This window comes from Tachyglossus aculeatus, chromosome 6, assembly GCF_015852505.1.
Source record: "Tachyglossus aculeatus isolate mTacAcu1 chromosome 6, mTacAcu1.pri, whole genome shotgun sequence".
Taxonomy (NCBI): domain Eukaryota; kingdom Metazoa; phylum Chordata; class Mammalia; order Monotremata; family Tachyglossidae; genus Tachyglossus; species Tachyglossus aculeatus.
Genome location: NC_052071.1, coordinates 16,177,660 through 16,195,408, shown reverse-complemented (window position 1 = coordinate 16,195,408; position 17,749 = coordinate 16,177,660). Strand labels below are relative to the sequence as shown.

The 17,749-nt window shown below is 48.2% G+C and overlaps 1 protein-coding gene across 1 annotated transcript in view; it reads right to left on the bottom strand.

The window, feature by feature from the left end:
• Positions 1-17,749, bottom strand: part of LOC119930030 (synaptotagmin-like protein 2) — a 76,091-nt gene that overhangs the window by 36,689 nt on the left and 21,653 nt on the right. The window contains exons 2-3 of the mRNA XM_038748445.1: positions 16,536-16,943; positions 9,721-9,872 (exon numbers count right to left, since the gene is read on the bottom strand). Of these exons, the coding sequence (XP_038604373.1) occupies positions 9,721-9,872; positions 16,536-16,657 (274 nt within the window). The 5' untranslated portion in view covers positions 16,658-16,943. The remainder of the gene's footprint in view (positions 1-9,720; positions 9,873-16,535; positions 16,944-17,749) is intronic.

Sequence of the window (17,749 nt, the reverse complement as noted above, 5' to 3'; positions counted from 1 at the left end):
CCAGATGGGACAGGGACTATATCCAACCCAATCTGCTTGTATTCACCCCAGAGCATAGTACTGGTACATAGTGGGTGCTTAGCAAATACCCCAATTACTAATAAATATGATCGACTGAGTGACAGGGTGGTTCGGCCATGCCGCGAGTCCACGCAGTGGCTGGACCGTCACTCCACCACTCTTCTGAGCCTCGGGTCACACGTGACAATGGAGGAATGGGCGCGTGGTGTGCTCGTCTTAACACGGCCATCCAATCCCCCAGCTGCCCAGCTCTTACGCCTCGTGCGAAAACGGTCAAAGAGACTCCTAAAACCGCAGCGGTGACGGCGGTGGCCTCGAGGACTGAATCCGGTACAGGATTTGCCTTCAGCTGCTTCCTGTTTTGACTGGACGGCACCTGAGCTTGGCACACACCGGAGGAGCTAATAAGAGCTGATCCCGATTGTTTGTACTGGCTCAGGTAGCAGGCCTGCCTTCAGAGGGCTGAACCGCCTCCTGACAGGGAGGCAGACAGAGCGGAGAGATGCATTTAAAAACGTGCAGCAAGGCTTAGGTCCAGTTCCCAGCCCGGGTCTTGGAGTCTAAAGGACATAACAATAATAATAATAATAATAATAGTAATAGCATTTATTAAGCGCTTACTATGAGCAATGCACTGTTCTAAGCGCTGGGGAGGTTACAAGGTGATCAGGTTGTCCCACGGGGGGCTCACAGTCTCCATTCCCATTTGACAGATGAGGTAACTGAGGCCCACGGAAGTGAAGTGACTTGCCCAAAGTCACACAGCTGACAAGTGGCGGAGCCGGGATTTGAACCCATGACCTCTGACTCCAAAGCCCGGGCTCTTTCCACTGAGCCACGCCGCTTCCTATGTGCAAAGCACTGTTCTAAGCGCTGGGGGGGATACCAGGTGATCAGGTTGTCCCACGTGGGGCTCGCAGTCTTCATCCCCATTTTCCAGATGAGGTCACTGAGGAACAGAGAATTGAAGTGGCTTGCCCAAGGTCACCCAGCTGACAAGTTGGGTGACAAGCTGACAAGGACGTGGGTTCTAATCACAGCTTTGCCTCTTGTCTGCTGTGAGACCCTGAGCAAGTCAGTTCACTTCTCTGGGACTCAGTTCCCTTGTCTTTAAAACGGGGATTAAAACTGAGAGCTCCACATAGGACGGGGACTGTGTCCAACTTGATTAGCTCGAATCGCGTAGTACAGTGCCCGGCACATAGTAAGCACTTAACGGATGCCATTAAAAATAGAGGGAGAACAGATATTTCATCCTCATTTTACAGATGAGGGAACTGAGGCACAGCAAACTTAGGTGACAGGCCACTTGCCTGCTGTGTGACCTTGGCCAAGTCAATTCATTTCTCTGTGCCTCAGTTCCCAGCTTGTATCTGTCTCAGGGCTTAGTACAATGCTTGGGACATAGTAAGTGCTTAACAAATGCCATTACAAAAAAAAAAAGGGTGAAAAGTTTAGTGTCCGACACTCCTTCAGGTGGCCCCCATCTTCGATAAAATGGAACTCAGTCCCTTCCGGCTGGAGAAACTTATCCACCAGCCTCTCCCTGGGAATCACAGATCCTCTATCTTTGGACTCAAGAAAGATGCTGTGATCATGACAACGTGCATACATATTTATTACTCTATTTATTTATTTATTTTACTGGTACATATCTATTCTATTTATTTTATTTTGTTAGTATGTTTGGTTTTGTTCTCTGTCTCCCCCTTTTAGACTGTGAGCCCACTGTTGGGTAGGGACTGTCTCTATATGTTGCCAACTTGTACTTCCCAAGCGCTTAGTACAGTGCTCTGCACACAGTAAGCGCTCAATAAATATGATTGATGATGACGGGGGCTTCCCGCCCACCTTCGGATTACAGCCTGTCCTGTTTTGTCCCATTTCAGAGACGAGGCACAGAGAAGTGAATTGACTTGCCCAAGATTACTCAGCAGACAAGTGGAGGTCCTTTTGACTCCCGAGCCCATGCTCTATCCACTACACCACGCTGCTTCTCGTGCTACTGTGTGACCTTGGGTAAGTCACTTAAGCTCTCTGTGCCTCAGTTTCCTCAACTGTAAAATGGGGATTCGGTACCCATTCTCCCTCCTACTTAAGACTGTGAGCCCCCATGTGGGACAGGGACTGTGTCAAACCAGATTAACTTGCATCTATCTACCCCAGCGCTTACCAATACCATAAAAAAAGACCTGCTCATTAGAGCATATCAGCTTCTCATATATGCCCAAGGGAGGCCATCAGAACCTTTTAGCAGCAAGATAGGAAGGGGAGATTCTCCTCACATGGACAGCTGGCTAACTCGTGCCTCGTCCTGACATTTAAGAGAAACACCCAGGAGGACGGCATAAACTGATCACAGCTCAGCATCTTTGCAGCTAAGGATTTGGCATCTAGTTGTTTGGCTGTTTCAGGATGAACATTTTAAAAAATGGATTTGTCCTCAGAAAGCCCTATGGGAATGCCTCATATTGACAGGATAAGCGGAATGATCCGGTGATTTTAGAATCCTCTTCTCTGGGAGGCAAAATCTGGGTACTGTTTTGGGTTTACCTTCCCAGATGATTAAGAGGCTGATGTACGCTCGTTTTCACTGCGATGTGGTAACTGTGTCCCCCAAGAACCTGGGAAGGTATGGAAACACTGACTTAGACTAGCCAATGGATTCACTGGGAATTCATGGGTTTGGCATTTCTCAAGACAGCGGGAAGCCTGCCGGCTGCTAGAGCGGTGGCGGAGGCTATGGGATTCTGAGCCCCCCACCCCGCAGCCTGAAATTCTGCTCCATGGCCACACCCTCCTGTTGATTTTGTTTTTTGTTTTGCGTACGCATCCTTGTGTTTTATCTCTTTCCACCATCTTACTGCTTTATAACTCTGGATGTGTCGGCCTCCAATTCAATCAAATAATTGATCATATTTATTGAGCACTAACTGTGGACAGGGCGCGGTACCAACTCTCCCGTTTTTATTCTTAGATTGTGAGCCCCCCCCAAGGGGCAGGGACTTTGTCTGATTCCCACTTGTGAGTTCTTTTCCAGCTCTGGGTACAGTGTTTGGAATGAAGCAAGCACTTAAAGAAATACCACACTTATTATTATTATTGCTACTATTACTCTCATACTCCCATTGTGTTTTACTCACACTGTGTAAAAACATGTTAGAGCAGAAATGACCTGTACTGGCTTAGTATTCGTTGCAGACAATAATAATAATAACTGCGTACTTGGTAAGTGCTTTCTATGTGCCAGGCACTTTACTAAGCACAGGGGTAAATACAAGAGAATCAGATTGGACACAGTCCCTGTCCCACATAGGGCACCCAGTCTCAATTTCCATTTCACAGATGAGGTAACTGAGGCCTAGAGAAGTGAAGTGACTTGCCCAACATCACACAGCCGACAAGAGGCAGAGCCGGGATTGGAACCCAGGTCCTGATTTCCTGATTTCTATTCTCTAGGCCACACTGCTTCTCTTACTGTCAGCCCACTCAATTCTGCTACAACCTGCAATTTGGCTAGAGCATAGCAGGAATAGGGACCATTCTTCAGACCACATGTGACACGGTTCACGGAAAAGGATGGGCATGCATATGTGTCGGGGTGCTAGTTGCGCACAATGCCTCCTGCAATATGAGTTTTCCTTATCGCAGGGTTCCCGTAAGAACACAATGTCTGAATTTATAGGTGAACTGGGTAGACTGTAAACTCCTTACGATCAGGGAATGTGTTCTACCAACTCTGTTATATTGTACTTTCCCAAGTGCTTAGTACAGTGCCCTGCAAACATGATAAATGCTCAATAAATACAACCGATGGATTGGTATAATGTTAATTGTGGTATCTGTTAAGCATTTACTATCTGCCTAAGCACTGGGGTGGTTACAATGTAAGGACAGTTGGACACAGTCCCTTTCTCCCATGGAATTCACAGTCCACAGGGTGCCTTATTGCTGAATTGTACTTTCCAAGCACTTAGTACAGTGCTCTGCACACAGTAAGCGCTCAATAAATACGACTGAATGAATGAATGGTAGCGTGGCCTGGGAGACGGAAGGACCTAGTTTCTAATCCCGGCTCTGTCACTTGTCTGCTGTGTGACCTTGGGCAAGTCATTTAACTTCTCTGTGCCTCAGCTGCCTCATCTGGAAAAATGGGGATTAAAACTGTGAGCCCCACATGGGACATGGACTGTGTCCAATCTGATTATCTTGTATCTACTCCAGTGCCGAGTACACTGCCTGGCACATAGTAAGCACATAACAGATACCATTACAAAAAAAAAAAAGAGGGAGAATAGATATTTCATCCCCATTTTACAGATCAGGAAACTGAGGCAGAGAACTCAAGTGATGGGCCCAGGGTCACACAGCATCCCAGGGCCCTACCACATATCCTCAGTGATGACTGACTTGAGCAGCAACTGCCCAACCCCGTGTGGTGGAATGAAAATGACAAAGCCTCAAGCACACACCTGGTCTTCACCTCCATAATCCCACAGAGCAATATCCTTTGATGCCTCGCAGGATGGCGAGATTAAGAAGGGGGGAAAAGGTGGATGGATGGTGCGGGATTTGGGAGGATGTGATGTCCAGGGGGCCCCCAGAGGAAGATAAACAGCCTCCGGGACCCCGAGCTTTGTCTCGGCGCTCACCCGGTGGCGTCTCTGAGGGTGGACGGCCTTTGGTTACTGAAGTGGTGAGGCCCGACCGGCATTCCTTCAGGACAGAAATAGCTTCCAACCCTGGAGGAGGGGTGAACTGTGCCAGGTAATTCAAAGGGCGCATTGCCTGCCAACCAGGAACTCAGCAACAACAGGGGAGGCGGCAACACCCGGGCGATTGTTCTCGCAGAAAGGGCAGGCAGCCCTCCCCGCCCGCCTGGGCCGCCCGCCTCCCCTGGCCCCTTCCGCACGAGCCCTGACCCTTTAGGCGGGACTCCGAGACCTGTTCATCTGTGACAAGATGGGAGGATTTCCAGTCAGTGGTTTTCTCATCTTTTAGATCCCAGAAGGTTTCTCCCTCCCCATCCTCACTCCTGTCCCCTCTTCCCTTCACATCCAGTTTCAAAATGAAGAGGTAGCCCTTACAGTCCCTCCTGGGTCCTGGGGTCCAGCCTCTCACAGCACCTGTATATATGTATATATGTTTGTACATATTTTTTACTCTATTTATTTATTTATTTATTTTATTTGTACATATCTATTCTATTTATTTTATTTTGTTAGTATGTTTGGTTTTGTTCTCTGTCTCCCCCCTTTTAGACTGTGAGCCCACTGTTGGGTAGGGACTGTCTCTATATGTTGCCAGTTTGTACTTCCCAAGCGCTTAGTACAGTGCTCTGCACATAGTAAGCGCTCAATAAATACGATTGATGATGATGATGATTCACCAGCTTGCTAGATGGGCCTCCAGATTCCCGGGCTATCCTTCTGCAGACCAGAGAGTAGACTGGGAGCCCCTTGGGATGGAACAGAATGCCACCCCTCCCAAACCCCAGCTCTGCCCCCAGGTGCCACTCTGTGGGTGGGGAGGAGCACAAGTACCAACTGGGGTGGGCAGTAATGGGGTGGGGGCAGGGTGCCGCCCGGGTTGTGCAGGGTATCTGCCACAGCTGGGACCCAGGCTCTGCCACTTGCCTCCTGTGTGACCTTGGGCAAGTCACTTCAGTTCTTCAGGCCTCAGCTTTCTTATCTGTCAAATGGGAATTTAAGGCCTGTTCTCCCTCCCACTTGGATGGCAAGACCCATGTGGGACAGGGACTATTTCTGGCCTGATTATCTTGTATCTACTTCAGTGCTGGGTAAAGTGCCTAGCCCATAATAAGCTAGTTATAGTAAGTAGCAAGCATAGTAAGTTATAGTATAGTACAGTAAGTTATAGTATAAGTAGATTAAGTTATAATAAGCAGAGTTATCTTGTATCTCTCCCAGAGCTTAGTACAGTGCTTTATACAAAGTCAGAACTTAACATACACCAAAATTATTACCGTTATTATATTTTATGATTATCTGGCCAATCTCTGGGGGGTCCAGTGGTTACACTCCCTTCTGTCTGCCGAAGTAAGCAGCGTTCCCCTGACTTTCGAGCTTTAACGCCTGTCCTCGAACAACCTGAACACACAACTCTCACTGGGCCTGAACCAAAGTTTGAGAGCACGGAGTGGTGGGAAGCAGCATGATCTAGTGGAGAAAGCACTGTTCGGGAGCAAGAGGACCTGGATTCTAATCGTGGCCCCGCCACCTGCCTGCTGTGTGACCTTGTTTCCTCAAAATGGGAATTCAATACCCGGCCTCCCTCCTCCTTGACTGTGAGATCCAAGTGCGTCCAATCCGATTATCTTTGGACCTACCTGAGGACTTAGACAGTGCTTGACACACTGTTATTTAGACTGTGAGCCTCATGTGGGACAGGGACTGTGTTCAACCTGATTAACTTTTATCTACCTAGGGCTTCGAAGAGTGCTTGGCACATAAGTGCTTAACAAATACCATATAAAAAAATAAAAAGGATGCTAGGGCTGGTTCTAATCTTACAGCTTGCCCCTAGCTACTGATTTTTTATTAATATTATATTTGTTAAGCACTCAGTATATGTCTAGTACCGTTCTAATCATCATCATCATCATCATCATCAATTGTATTTATTGAGCGCTTACTATGTGCAGAGCACTGTACTAAGTGCTTGGGAAGTACAAATTGGCAACATATAGAGACAGTCCCTACCCAACAGTGGGCTCACAGTCTAAAAGGGGAAGACAGAGAACAAAACCAAACATACTAACAAAATAAAATAAATAGGATAGATATGTACAAGTAAAATAAATAAATAAATAATCACTGGAGTAGATTTGAATTCATCAGGATTCACCCTACTCACCCTTAAAGTAAGCCATCCTAACACCTAGGGATTTTTCCAATCTGACACTTGTCTGCTCTGTGACCTTGGGCAAGTCACTTCAGTTCTCTGTGCCTCAGTTACCTCATCTGTAAAATGGGGATTGAGATTATGAGCCTCACATGGGATAGGGACTGTGCACAATGCTATTTGTTCGTATCCACTCCTGAGCTTAGTACAGTGCTTAAACACCACAATTATTAATTATTATTACTGTGGGCAAGAGAGGCAAAGTACTCAAGAGCGGATGGTGAATCTGGTGCCACAGGCTAATGCTGGCATCTTTCCGGGTCCCTCAGACTCTGGACATTAGAGTAACGAGGAGGTGGGTATTGGTCAGAGGGATCAGAACAGGGAAGTGCAGGCCTTGGCAGGGAAGACAAGGGGATACACCCCCAGGGCACGGAGGTGGCTGGGGTGATTAATTTCTTGCCTCTGCTCTGCTAGGAATCCAGCAGTCACGGGTGGGTCTGGGCCCAACTGAATCACAAGGAATAGCGAGGAGCTCCAGGAAGTTCTCCCTCTCCTTATTTCAACAACCCACGTCCCTTTAACCTCCAAAGCCACCTCTCTAGTGCATATTTAACCCCCAAATTTTAGCACCCATGGGCACACATGCATACTCGATTGTTCATTCAGTGAATTATTTTGATTTCGGGTCTGGGCCCAACTGAATCACAGGAAATAGCGAGGAGCTCCAGAAAGTTCTCCCTCTCCTTATTTCAACAACCCACGTCCCTTTAACCTCCAAAGCCACCTCTCTAGAGCATATTTAACCCCCAAATTTTAGCACCCAAGGGCACACATGCATACTCGATTGTTCATTCAGTGAATTATTTTGATTTCTTCGGATCTCTCACCCTCTCTACTCCCTCCCTGATAATAATAACGTTTGTGGTAGTTGCCAAGTGCTTACTATGTGCCAGGCACTCTTCTAAAATAATCAGGTTGGATGCGGTCCCTGTCCCACATGGGGTCGCAGCCTAAGTAGGAGGGAGGGCAGACATTAAATCTCCATTTTAAAGAAGAGGACACTGAGGCCCAGAGAAGTGAAGGGACTTACCCAAGGTCACCTAGTAGACAAACAGTGGACCCTAGATTCAAAGCCAGGCCCTCCCACTCCCAGGCTCTTTCCATCTGACCACGCTCCTTCTCACTTGACTGCTGGCTCTTCCTACTGCTCTCACCCTCCGAAAATATTTTTTACACCCATCCACCTGTTCAGAATGTAAGCTGTCTATGGACAGGGAAAGTGTCTTTGGCTTCTGCTGTCATCTCCCAAGTGCCTAGTACGTCACACAGAGTTGGCATCCAGTAAGTAATGGTACTGCCACGGTTCTTGAAATGGCGACTTGGTGAGGTCAGGTCCATCCTGTTCCGGGGCTGTAGCGTGCGGCTTCTTGGTAGCGGACTCTTTTGGATTGTAAGCCCATCGTAGGCAGGGAATATGTCTACAACTCTGTTCTAGTGTACTCTCCCCAGTGCTTAGTACAGTGCTCTACACACAGTAATCACTCAAAAAACACTACTAATTGATTGAATGGGGTCTGCGCCTGAATCTTGTGATGTCAGATGTCACCTCAGGAATTGGACTGCCCAGTCAATACTATCACTTTAGAATCACAATTCTCTGGTGGTATTTGGTAAGACACTGTGCTAAAAAAGACGGGGAAACCCCCATCTTTCAAAGGTGTATCTGTCTTCCTCCTCTGATTCCATTTAACCACCAGGACCAATATCATCCAAGAGACCTTCCCCAACAAAGCCCTCATTTCCTCTTATAATAATTATAATTTGTTATTTGTTAAGTGCTTATGATGTGCGAGGTACTCTTCCCTCACTCCGTTCTGCATCACCCTTGCATTTGGATTTGCACCCTTTATTCACCCCTCCCTCAGCCCCAAAACATTTAAGAACATATGTGTAATGTATTTATATTAATATCTGCTGCCTTTTCTAGAATGTGAGCTCCTCGGGGGCAGAGAACATGTCCACAAATTCTGATATACTGTACTCTCCCAAGTGCTTAGTACTGTGCTTTCTCTCAGTAAGTACTCAATAAATATAAATGAATGATTGGTTTATGACCATTCCTAGTGGCTTTTAGTGAATCTACTTCTTCACTGTAAAGCCCCCACTAAGAACACAGATCCACCAACAGACGATGGCCACCTGTGACGATCAATCAATTGCATTTGTTGAGCGCTTACTGTGTGCAGAACACTGTACTAAGCGCTTGGGAGAGTACAATGTAACAAAGCTGGTAGATATATTCCTTGTCCACAACAAGCTTACATAGTGTAGAGAGGGAGACAGACATTAAATAAATTAAAGATATGGAAATAAGTACTGTGGGGCTGAGGCGGGGGTGAAGCAAATCAGGATGATGCATAATTAGGGAGTGGGAGAATAGGAAATGAAGGCTTAGTTGGGGACACCGCTTGGAGGAAGCCTCAAGAAGCAGCATGGTTCAGTGGAAAGAGCACGGGCTTTGGAGTCAGAGGTCATGGGTTCAAATCCCGGCTCCACCAATTAGCTGTGTGACTTTGGGCAAGTCACTTAACTTCTCTGTGCCTCAGTTACCTCATCTGTAATATAGGGATTAAGATTGTGAGCCCCCCGTGGGGCAACCTGATCACCTTGTAGCCTCCCCAGAGCTTAGAACAGTGCTTTGCACATAGTAAGTGCTTAACAAATGCCATTATTATTATTATCATTAATAAGGCTTCTCGTTGCTACAGCAACACACTGCTCTTCCGCTATCTTCCTTTCTCCACAGGCTCCCAGCAGGTCCCGGACACTTACTTTCCTTCGGTCCCTTCTTCCTCCGAATCGATGCTCTCAGCAGATCGGGGCCTTGTAATTCCTCCTGGAACCGTTGGGCTTTGGCTTCACTGAACCATTCTCCGGTTACAAACTTCTTCTTCTTATCATCCTTGAGAGATCCTTGTAACCGCCTTCAAAGCGGAGGAGGAGAGAGGAGGAGAAAGCAGAAGGCAACCCTTAACACAGAGCAGCAAACAACAGTTAACCCGCTCTCCATCTTGCTGGCAATAAAATCAAGCAGCCCCAGGGTCCCTTCCCACAGCTCCATCCAAACTGGAGCCTGAAAGAACTTTCCACCCAAGGAGGCACAGAGCTTGGGTTCAACGTGCTGGGCTTCCTCGGCCTCAGACAGAAACAGAGAAATATTTCCCAGGGTGGGTAAATTTCCTCTTCTCCCACTCTGCATCTCCCTTGCACTTGGATTTGCTCCCTTTATTCACCCTCCCTCAGCTTCAGCACTTATGTACATAGCTGCAATTCATTTATTTATATTAATGTCTGTACCCTGCTCTAAACTGTAAGCTTTTTGTGGGGAGGGAACGGGTCCACCAACTCTGTTACACTGTATTCTCCAAAGTTGCTTAGCACAGTGCTCTGCACACTGTAAGCCCTCAATAAATACTACCGATTGACTGATTGACTCTAATCCCGGCTCTGCCGCTTGTCCGCTCTGTGACCTTGGACAAGTCACTTCACTTCTCTGTGCCTCAGTTATCTCATCTGTAAAATGGGGATTAAGCCTGTGAGCCCCAACCGGGACATGGACTGTGTCCAACTTGATTACCTTGTATCTACCCTAGTGTGTAGTACAGTACCTGGTACATAGAAAGCGATTTAATAAATACCATTAAAAAAAATCACTCCCACGTAAACCTGACAAATGTGGATGCTCAAACGGTGTCTCTGATCAATGCCCAAAAATGGAAGGGAAATAAACATGAATGAAATGAAGCTCAACCCAACTCTGGGAATACGAAAGAAGCCGGACGGGGTTCCTCAACCCAGCACAAAAGCTCCTCGAAGCAAGTAGCCGTACCTCTGGGGAGTCTGGAGAAAACCTAGCTCCCTGTGAGTGCCTAATAAATACGCAGCCAAGGTGAAGACGCCCACCGCAGTGAGCTCCATGCGCTTCAACCATCCAAAACAAGGCAGCAGATTTACAAACAAAAGTGGCAATGATGCCGACTCGTGTGAGGGAAACCAGCCCGAGCCAGCTCCATCTGTTCAGTCCCGACGTCTCAGCGACCAAGGCCCGCGGTGAGAACAGGGGCTAGGCTCGGAACTAGAAATGCGCCCAAACAGGTCCTGACGGCACAAACGGCATGGGCCCCACAGGAGCAATGGAGCCCTGAGAGGGAATCGCAGCCAATCTCCTTTCAGCGGCAATATATCGCAGCCAACTCAAACAAAAACTTGGCCTTTTCACAGGAGGGCTGTCACGGGGTCGGTCTGATAGGACAGAGGGCTCGGAGGCCAGGTGGAGAAGAGACTTTGGGAGTCTCCTCTCCTTCCTCCCCACGGATGGTGCCCTCTTTGTCCCGACCTGCAGAGATCTGGAAGTCGTTCGGAAGAGACAGGAGCTTTCACAAGCCCTTGGTCTCTGCGACAACGGCAACAGAGATCCAGGCTCCCTCTTCGGCAGTTCCTGACTCCTCAAATTTCTGTATTTGTTCCCAGAATGCCACATGTTCTTGGTCAATATTAACAACTCCAACGGGGAGGTAGAAGTACCAGGCTGCTTCCATTAGAAGGACAACACTTCATTCTCAAAGCATAGATCCTAAATCCTCCAGTCAGTCAATAGCCAAGGACGTGGGAACAGGCGATTTGGAGCTGATCTGTGCTTCTCTTTGCCCTCTCTTCCTGCCTTTCACCACTTCAGGGACTGGGGACCCCTCTGACATCAGTCAGACAAGAGGAAAGAAGACCAACAGTAGCTTTGATCGGAGGTTTACAGCAGGCAATGAGACACACTGTTGAGGACCGTGGAGATAGTGGTGTGGCCTAGTGGAACGAGCATAAGCCTGGGAGGACCTGGGTTCTAATTCCGGTCTGGCACTTGCATTGTGTGACTGTGGGCAAGTCATTTAAGTTCCTTGTGCCTCATTTTCCTCATCTGTTAAATGGGGATTCCACAGCTATTCTCCCTCCTACTGAGACTGTGAGCCCCATCTGGGGCAGGGACTGTGTCCAATCCGATTATTTGGAATCTACCTCAGGGTTTAGTAAAGTGCTTGGCACACAAGAAGCACCTAAGAAATACCACAACTATGATTATTCTTAGGGATCATCTGAGGATTTCAAAACTCCATCCCATTCCTGCTCCTCATTTTGGAAAACCATCCATCAGTGGCAGAATTTGGTGACTCAATGGTCACTGTGTGTGTATGTGTATGTATGTATATGTGTGTTTTTCTCTAGGAATCCATTTCACGAGAAAGACCAGGGAGCTGACCGTGGCGGCATCCCTCTGCTCTCTGCTGTGGCAACTTCTGGGCCATCGTCAGCCCAGGTTGGCCACCACACAATGGCATCTCGGGCTTCGTGGGAAGCACGGTCACGAGCAGGGCAGGTGGCTGGCCCGACGGGCTTGACCCTGGATACCCAGCTCCCGAAGCCAGACTGGACTGGTAGACGTGTTGTGTCATCCGGGAATGCCGAGAGAGGACAGGTCCTCACACTTCTTGGCTGACGCTACTGGAAACCCTAGCCCCAGGGAACTGAGACCAACCTGGCATGCTCGGCTCCAAGGCCGAGAGGATTGAGCCACCACCTCCAACTCGAATGAGCTGACTGAGGAATGAACAGAGCTTCTGAGGCCCAGACTTGGAATCTTGTTGTGGACAGGTCCCAATTTTTACCGAGTGGCTTCCGGTCAGGATAACTGAGTTCTCTCCCCAGGATCTTTTTATTTCACTGCTCAACCCTGCTTCTTCCCAGCACACTGCCCACTTTACACAATGTCCCAGACACACACTCTTCTAGTAATGATAATAATAACAATTATGGTAATTGTTAAGTACTTTCTATGTACCACTTACTAAGCGCTGAGGTGGATACCGGTAAATCGAGTTGGACACAGTCCCTGTCCCATGTGGGGCTCACAATCTCAACCCCAATTTTACAGATGAGGTGACTGAAGGGCAGAGAAGTGAAGTGACTTGCCCAAGCTCATACAGCAGACAAGCGGCAGAGCCAGGATTAGAACCCATGACCTTCTAACTTCCAGGCCTGTGCTCTATCCACTATGCCATGCTGCTTCTCCTGTAGGGCTGGTCCTCCCAGACAGCGGGCTGATGTGAGACTTCATCATCATCATCATCAATCGTATTTATTGAGCGCTTACTATGTGCAGAGCACTGTACTAAGCGCTTGGGAAGTACAAATTGGCAACATATAACTTCAGAGTTTGGCTGGGCTTTCTTCCCTCCTGCTGGGGCTGGGTCAGTCCACTGGCCCCAGAGGAACCCCGTGGCAGAAGATGCCAACCCACCCTGGTAGCAGAAAGTGGGTGGGGCACCCTACCAACCCAGGCCTCGTAGCGGCTGATATACGAAAGAAACTTCAGGGGCTAGGATGTTCCCAAGAGCCTCCCCCAGACCCCAGAAGGGATTAACTCTAGACCGTAAGCTCGTTGTGGGCAGGAAACATGTCTAATTCTGTTGCATTGTACTCTTCCAAGCTCTTAGTACAATGCTCCGCACACAGTAAATGCTCAATAAAAACCAAAGATTGATTAAATACCATTGATTGATTAATTTACTCCCCAACCAGCTCCCAAACAGATGGGATTAGGAATGGATGCTAAAACTGAGAGAGGTTCCCGGGGCCATGGTGGATTCCAGCTTCCTGCAAAGATTCGGCAAAGAATCTTCCACCCGGAGGAGTCCCAGAAAGGCACCCACACCTGTGCCTCCTCTAGACCGGGCCAAGCCAAAACCCCCTTAGACGGCTTACATCTAAAGGTCTCCAGAGATGGAGATTCCTGGCCCATGCTACCCTGAGTCCAAAAAGGCAAATCAGAAAGACTCCATTTTGTCAAAAATTCCTGGCCCGTTCTAAGAGTCATCCAAATCCCCACTGCCCCACCCTTTGTCAGACTCTTAAATCCCCGCCTGAGTTTTCCAAGTGTGGTTCAAATGAGGGTTGTTTTTTTTTTTCAGAGCCTGCACAAGAAGCTGGGGTTAGAGGTTTGGATTAACTGCTGATCTCCTCAAAGCCCGGACTGATTCCCGGGACTTACTTCTGAAGCCGACAAAACCTCCCTGGCACCTCTGCAGGAGCATTCAAGGTAAACAGAGAGGAAGTTACAGTAAATCATTGGAAACACAAAGACGAACCAGGGAAAGCACACAGAGGGCAGAGACATTTATAATGTTTGCTCGCTGCCTGTGTGGAGTTCCACAGGGTGTGGGACTCTTCCGCCTCTCTGCCGATGCTTGCCACAATAAACTCCTGTTCTACGGGGTCCAAATGGACACCGAAAACCACATTCCAAGTGAGCCCGTCAAGGAGGGCCTGTTGTTTTTAAAACTTCATTTTCCTAAAATGGTATTTGTTAAGCACTTACTATGTGCCAGGCATTGTACTAAGCGCTGGGATAGGTACAAGCTAATTGGGTTAGAAACAGTCCATGTCCCATGCAGGGCTCACAATCTTAATCCCAATTTTACAGATGAAGTAACTGAGGCACAGAGAAGTGAAGTGACTTGCCGAAGGGCACAGAGCAGATGAGTGGCAAAGCTGGAATGAGAACCCACATTTTCTGAATCCCAGGCCTGTGCTCTTTCCACTAAGCCGTGCTGCTCTCTGGTCATTACAAAATTCCCTTGCCAACCAATCGGAGAATGCAAACTTTAGTTCTTGGTGGTTTTTTTGAGCCTCCTCTTTGGCTAATAGCTTGGCTTAGATTTAGCCGTTGCTTCCAGCTTTGGTCTGAGCTATCTCCACCATAACCTCCCTCCCACCTCAAGCGGCCTAGTGGATTTGAGCACAGGCTTGGGAGTCAGAAGAACCTGGGCTCTAATCCCACTTGTCTGCTGTATGACCTTGGGGAAGTCACTTCACTTCTGTCTACCTCAGTTACCTCATCTGTAAAATGGGGATGAAGACTGTGAGCCCTACGTGGGACAGATATTGCGTCCAACTTAATTAGCTTGGATCTACCCAGCACTTAGAAAAATGCTTGACCCATAGTAAGCACTTAAATACCATTATTATTATTATTACCTCATCTTCCTGCCCACCAGCTGTTCCCAGAGGCCGTTCTCTCTAGCAGGAAGATGAGTATTGAGGGCTGGGCCAGTCAGCAATTCAATCGTAATTATTGAGTGCTTACTGTGTGCAGAACACTCTACTAAGCGCTTGGGGATGTACAACCTAACAATATAGCAGACACATTCCCTGCCCACAGCGGGCTTAGAGTCTAGACGGGAAGACAGACATTAATATAGCCCATAGCCAGTGTGGCAGGAGGCTGAAGGACCCTCTGTCCATCTGTCTCGCGACGATCCTCCTGTCTTCTATAGCTCTGCACAGCAGCACGGATCCTAAACCTACCTCTCGCTGACACGGAATGACTGGAGTTTGGTTCCCTGACAATCAGAAAAGGGCATCAAAAGCTATCAGGTTCTCCCTCCTTGTACCAAAAGGCCTTGGTATGTTACACAAAGCGAGAAACCACAACCCCACCCCATACAGAACTTCCGAAGTCCCAGATGCAGGGGGAAATCGTTTCAGATTCAGTGATGGCCCTGGACAGTGGAAGCAGACCTGCTGCTCACCTTTCCGCTTTCTTGTTCCGTGTACGTGGGTGTTTGTATACCCCACACGGAGTGCGGATTCAAGAAGCTCCTTGAAAGCAAGCAGGCAAAACCTGAGTCTAACCAGCTCCCAGAGAAATAGAAGGTCTCTAGCCTGTAAGCTCGTTATGGGCAAGGAATATGTCTACTAATTCTGTTGGACTGTACGCTCCCAAGCATGTGGTATAGTGCTCCACGCATAGAAAGTGCTCAATAAACACGACTGACTGATCGACTGACTGACAACCCCCTAGGTAATTTAGGCTGTTAAAGAAGATCTTCAACACTATTTGAACCGGAAAATCTAAATTGCCTCCATTTGCTCCACTTACTGGGATTTCAACTCTCTTCTTTCCTTTGTATCATTCAGATCAACTAATCATTTGTATTTATTGAGTGCTTACTGTGTGCAGAGCACTGTGCTAAGAGCCTGGGAGAGTACGTTACGACAGATTCGTAGACGCATTCCCCGCCGACGACAAGAAGCAGCGTGGCCTAGTGGATAGAGTACGGCCCTGGGAGTCATTAGTTCGAATCCTAACTCTATCACTTGTCTGCTGTGTGACCTTGGGCAAGTCACTTCACTTCTTTGTGCCTCGGTAATCTCATCTGTAAAATAGCGATTGAGACTGGGAGCCCTTTGTGGGACAAGAACAATGTCCAGCCCGATTATCTTGTATCTACCCCAGTGCTTAGTACAATGTCTGGCACAGAGTAAGCACTTAACAAATACCATTCTTCTTCTTCTTAAGCACTTAATACCATTCTTACTATTATTATTAATAATAATAATAATAATGATCTTACAGACAGATGCATGTGTGTGTGCTTGCACACAAACACAGAGAGGCAGGGATTTGCTGCCTCAGAGAAAACAGCGGTGACTCGGTAAGGGGGACCCTTTTCCTCCCAGCACCCCCGGCACTGCAGATAGGACGGGGTTTCAAATCTGTGCCCTCTTTCAAATCTGTGCCCTCCCTCCCGCCCAAGCACCTGATGCGGTCGCTGTCCTTCTTCTTCAGCTCCGCATCCCTCTGCAGGACCTTCATAAGTTTCTCATACTCCTCTTCGGTCAAAAAGCTCAAGTCCAACATCTTGTCTCTCCTATGCTTCATCTGAGCTGGAGGGGTGGGGGTGGGATCGCCGAATCGGGTTCGAAAGGGGCCCCGGGGCGCAGGCCGAGCCTTTGTAGGTAGGAAGTTTCTTCAGAGGGGCGTCACGGGGCAGGCCTTGTCCTAGGCCGTGAGCCTCAGGCCCGCTCTCCGCCCGGTTTCATCGGACGCCAGCCACGACGTTTCCACCTGGCGTGCCGGCAACTGTCGCTGACCCTGGAGACGTTGGCCTCGAGAGAAACGTGCAGGGCACCTCTCCCCTGGGGTGGGGACGTGAGACGGGCAGCGCCTACAAAAGGAAAAAGAGCCATTGAGACTTGCGACTGCACAAGTACACGGCCTGTGGTGTGACTGTGTTTATGTGTGTTTTACTGTGTGTGGGGAGGAGTGGTTTTCCCTCAGATGCAGACTCTCAAGCAGGCCATCCTGATTATACCCACCAGATCCGCTCCCCTCAACACCGGGCTCTTCTGATCAGCGGCACCAAGACCCTGAAGGCAAACACACCCAGACCTCGGTTGTTGCTTCCGAGCAAGCCACCGGAACCACGGCTAACCGTCTCCCCTCACCTTTCTGCTCCCCAGAATCTCACTTTCCAAGAGGGGCGGGGTCGGCTGTGTAACCTTTGCCAAGTCACTTCACTTCTCTGTGTCTCAGGTCCTTCAGTTGCAAAATAGGGATTCAAAACCCGTTCTCCGTACTTGGACTGTGAGCCCCAAGTGGGACCTGATTATCTTCCGTCTATCCCAGAACTTACTGCAGTGCTTGACACACAATAGGCACTTAACTAATACCACAATTATTATTATTGTTACTCCAGATGGGTGCTAACTCATACCACAATAGTTTCTCCTCCCCATCTCAAGAAAAGATCCTGTTTGATAACTTAATTTCCCTCTCTCCCCCTAACTTGGAAAAATGGACGATCCAGAGTAAACAATGTTAATCTTCTTCCTAAGGATGTACTCATTAGACGCGCTGGTCTCAATATTTGAAAATTCTATTGACTTCAGAGGTGGGGTTTATTTGCCAAGCCTACAGGATGTAGTTCATTACTAACAAATGTTTGCCCATGGGGATATGGAGGAAGTCTCA